Below are 4,722 nucleotides of genomic sequence, written 5' to 3'. Positions count from 1 at the left end.
GGGGGTGGTGCCAAACTGCCTTCCCTCTAGTCTTAAACTGCTAAAGTAGGGCCGGCAAGCGCAGATAGCTCTCGTGTAGCTTTGCGCGAAATTCCAAAAAAACAAACAAACATTTTCAAATGTTTCCCTTAATTATTGTACAAGCCTTGATTGAAATCTTGCTATAGTGCCACATGAAATGGTTTGATCATTTACTAATGAAATACAGTTATAAAGAAAGTTTAGATATGATTAGGAAGAGAAAGTACTAGACCATCATGTAATATTAGAGCAAATATATTGGTTTAAGATTTCTATTATAATTTCTGTAAATATTTATTTCAGTTCCTCTTGTCTATTAAACTATCTGTTTGAAAGATACAGAAACTTTCTGTAGTAGAAAACATCAGAGGTTATACGGTTTAGAGATGGTTTGAATTGGTAACCAAAAACTTTATTACGAGTTTAACACAGTAACAAATTTATAATGTTTAGAGAAGGTTTTGTTATCATCAGGTGCGAGTAGTTTATATAGACACAGGAATACATACAAAGTATGAAATAAAGTAGTTATATGATTAGAGATTGCTCAAGTTGTAATAAAGGTATTTTGTTGATATTTGGTTCTTTGTTTAAATACACCTTTTTTAATAGAAACACCATGGTTTTATCGAGTTGTAGTGTTTGTAAGTATAAGTCATCAAATCAGAAAAGTTTAATTAATTTTACTGTCTAGTGAGTATGGTATTTTACTGTCTTGTGAGTATGGTAAGTGACTGTCTAGTGAGTATGGTAAGTGACTGTCTAGTGAGTATGGTATTTTACTGTCTAGTGAGTATGGTAAGTGACTGTCTAGTGAGTATGGTATTTTACTGTCTAGTGAGTATGGTAAGTGACTGTCTAGTGAGTATGGTATTTTACTGTCTAGTGAGTATGGTATTTTACTGTCTATTGAGTATGGTAAGTGACTGTCTAGTGAGTATGGTATTTTACTGTCTAGTGAGTATGGTAAGTGACTGTCTAGTGAATATGGTCGGCAACTGCAAAATATTCTGATGGCTCAGATCTTTATTGAATATCATTTTTATGCTTATCTTATTCAAACAGTATATAAAAATTTATTGGCTAACTGGCTACTTAATTATTTGTAATTGCAATTGTGGTATGTTTAAATAAAAATACCATTATTGGTGATAGTAGAACATGTTTTTCATTATTTATTTTTGAATTTATTTGATTTACAAAAGATCAGTGTTGGATTACTGCATATTTTATAAACAAACATAATGATGACCAGATGATGGTATTAAGACAAACACTAGGAAATCATTCACCAAGTATGAAATGTTTTTTAGACAAAATATGCAAATGTAAATCTTTAAAAGAGGTCTGTCACAAGAAACCAAGGGTAATTCAAGAATTATTTAATGAAAGAAAACAAAAAAAAATGTTAGTACCATGTTAAAATAATGCTGTGGTTGAAAAATGTTATGAGGCTAGCATTTGTTCAGTTTCTTATTTCTTTGCTTGTTGGAGGTATTTACTAATCAACTGATTGAATGTAGTCAATTAATGAACCTAATGATTAATCAGTTAGCAAATACCATTCATTGCTCAGCTCTAATTCTGAGATAAGTTACTCAGGGTGGAAGTATATGTGGTACAGAACACTATAAAGTGAGGGAAGTTATTCAGTGTAGAGGTATATGTGGTACAGAACACTGTTCTGTGGATATGTGTTCTGAGGGAGGTTAATCAGTGTAGAGGTATATGTGGTACAGAACACTGTTCTGTGGATATGTGTTCTGAGGGAGGTTAGTCAGTGTAGAGGTATATGTGGTAAAGAACACTGTTCTGTGGATATGTGTTCTGAGGGAGGTTATTCAGTGTAGAGGTATATGTGGTACAGAACACTGTTCTGTGGATATGTGTTCTGAGGGAGGTTATTCAGTGTAGAGGTATATGTGGTACAGAACACTGTTCTGTGGATATGTGTTCTGAGGGAGGTTAATCAGTGTAGAGGTATGTATACAGAGATTTTAAGTTGACATACTTTTGTAAATGAGAATATTTTGTTATTGTTAAGCTTAATGTCTCAAAGCTTATTGGTAAACTTAATTATCCAAAATGCAAAGACTTCACTTCTCATATTGATTGTAGGGTTTGTATACATGTTGGTCTGGTTAGCAGGTTCCAAATTAAAGTTATTCTAGTCCCACAAGAAAGGTATCTTTTAACAACATGCCCTTGTGTTAATTGTGACATATCTCACTATCAAGATGATATTATTGAAGCTAAATGTCATAAATATTTTGGGTTTAAGCCGAATGTTACAAATCACAACATTTAGATATTGTTTATTGATTTAGGGACAGGTTCCAGCTGGGTTATCAACAGAAGCAAAGAATGGCAAGGAAAGCTCTGCACACAAGGTAAATAAAGAATTGTGATTTCTCCAGTCTTGAGAACCTACCATTGAAATGCCACTTTCACTTTAGAGAAATCTTAGAGGCACCAGTTCCTCCATAAGAATTTTAACCTCCTGTCACCAGTTAAATGAATTGATTAAAGGACAACTATCTTTTGTATTAAATATTTCTCATCTTTAATTTTTTACATAACTTTCAGGTTAACATGTTGTACTGCTAACAGTAGGTTACTGCTTCTGCTTTGTTTAAAAAACTAAATTTGTAAGATTTACAGAATTGCACGTTTTTCAGAATTATGTCAGTTTTGTGAATGCACAGACAAATTGGTTACCAAGGGGATTTAACTTAGAGACCACAATGCTTACTGTAGGAATTCGAAACTAACCCACCTAATCTGTTATGATAGTTTGAGTTTTTCAAATCTATTTGTGAATTTGTCTCACAGTATTTAAAAGAAGCACAGAATGAAGAAGATTGTGATGAAAACCACGGTGGCCTTGGTGCTGTTGACAGAACTCTTAGGTTAGTGATTCTTGGTCTAGTTTCTTTCAGCACTTGAAATATGTATAAGTTTATATGATTTGCTGTTTGTACTGTTAGAATGTGAAGTAAATGTAAACAAATAAGTTTAGTAAGTATCAAATTTCAGTGGTCATAATGAGGCAGTTAAGTTTTTGTTTTCTGGTGAACTCCTGTACTTTCCCATTCTCTGGGGCAATACAACAATCTGCTGGTGTTAGATTTTTGTACTTTCCCTGTGGATGGTAAAAGAATCTGCTGGTGGATTCTTGTGCTCTTCTTGTGGACAGTAAAACAACTTGTTGGAGAATTCTTGTGCTTTCCTTGTGGACAGTAAAACAACCTGCTGGTGGATTCTTGTGCTTTCCTTGTGGACAGTAAAACAATCTGTTGATAAATTATTGTGCTTTCTTTGTGGACAGTAAAACAACCAGCCAGTGGATTCTTATGCTTTCCTTGCATACAGTAAAACAACCTGTGGATAGATTCTTGTGCTTTCCTCGTGGACAGTAAAACAACCTGCTGGTGGATTCTTGTGCTTTCCTTGTGGACAGTAAAACAATCTGTTGGTGAATTCTTGTGGACAGTAAAACAATCTGTTGATAAATTCTTGTGCTTTCTTTGTGGACAGTAAAACAACCAGCTGGTGGATTCTTGTGCTTTCCCTGTAGTGCTGTTCTGCTGTTTCATCAAATTAACATTGTTTATAAGTGTTTGTAGTTTTTTGTTTGATGGGTGAAATTTGAAGTTTAGTCTGTAGTGTTTCATTAGATTAGTAGTGTTTTTTTAAGTGTTTGTGGTTCTTCATTACATGAGTAGTGTTTCTGAAGTGTAGTGCTTTTATTAGGTATAAGTAGGTTTTATTAAGTGTTGTTTGCGATGTTCATTAGATTAGCAGTAATTTTTAACTCTCTTAATATGGAGTCAGTCAATGTGACGACCTCGTAACCATTTTGTGCATGTTATATAACAGTTTTCATGCTATAACTTTTAACTTAGTTGTCATTACTAAAAGACTACCAAATTTTGTGAAGATACACATAGATCATTAAAAGCTATAGTATAAATACTTAATGTGTGTAATTGTGTATACAAATTTGTGTATTTTATACCTAACCCATTGTGAAAGGGGTAATAAAGTTTTCACATGAATATATGACCAGCAGCACAAGCAGAGCCTGTGTGAGTGTGTGACGAAGGAAACCAAAAAAACCAACTGAGGACAATGACATTAGTGTTCTCATAAGTAGTTATGGCCATCTATGTGACGATTAACAAGTGTAAACTACTGCTGTTACTACATAGAGCATAAAGAAAGTTTGTATATGACTACTAACAAACAGATTCTGCTTCTGTCTTTGCATAAAGCATTGAGAAAGTTTGTAAATGACTAATGACAAACACACTGGCTTCTGTCATTATATAAAACATTGAAAAACTTTGTACATGCCTATTAGCAGACACAAGTTGCTTTTATCATTATGTAAGGCATTGAGAAAATGTGTGCATGTTTCTTAGCTAACTGGTCATTTTGACCAAACTTGCAACCATTAGATAACTATGTACTGTACCTTTTAATGTAATAAGTGTTTCATCATGTAATTTAGGAAACTTTTAATCAACATCATAAGTATTATGTACACAGAAAGTGGGATTTTTTTCAATTAAGTAATTTTACTAAAGATTTGTCTGTGAACTTATGAAGTCAGTACGAGTGCAAGATGATTTTTGTGTTAAGATTAAAAATACTTTTCATCTTACTGTTTCATGTTTCATTTGCATAACCTAACAGTAA

General features: G+C 33.2%; 1 protein-coding gene across 1 annotated transcript in view; it reads left to right on the top strand.

Annotated features, from left to right (window-relative positions):
• LOC106463530 (ERO1-like protein alpha) overlaps positions 1 to 4,722 on the top strand; it is a gene marked incomplete at its 5' end in the record, with an annotated part of 37,684 nt that overhangs the window by 8,016 nt on the left and 24,946 nt on the right. Inside the window, 2 exons of the mRNA XM_013923574.2 lie at positions 2,349 to 2,411; positions 2,854 to 2,930. Coding sequence (XP_013779028.1) covers positions 2,349 to 2,411; positions 2,854 to 2,930 — 140 coding nt within the window. The remainder of the gene's footprint in view (positions 1 to 2,348; positions 2,412 to 2,853; positions 2,931 to 4,722) is intronic.

This window comes from Limulus polyphemus, unplaced genomic scaffold (assembly GCF_000517525.1).
Source record: "Limulus polyphemus unplaced genomic scaffold, Limulus_polyphemus-2.1.2 Scaffold1431, whole genome shotgun sequence".
In the NCBI taxonomy this organism is placed as follows: domain Eukaryota; kingdom Metazoa; phylum Arthropoda; class Merostomata; order Xiphosura; family Limulidae; genus Limulus; species Limulus polyphemus.
This window is presented reverse-complemented; position numbering and strand designations above follow the sequence as displayed.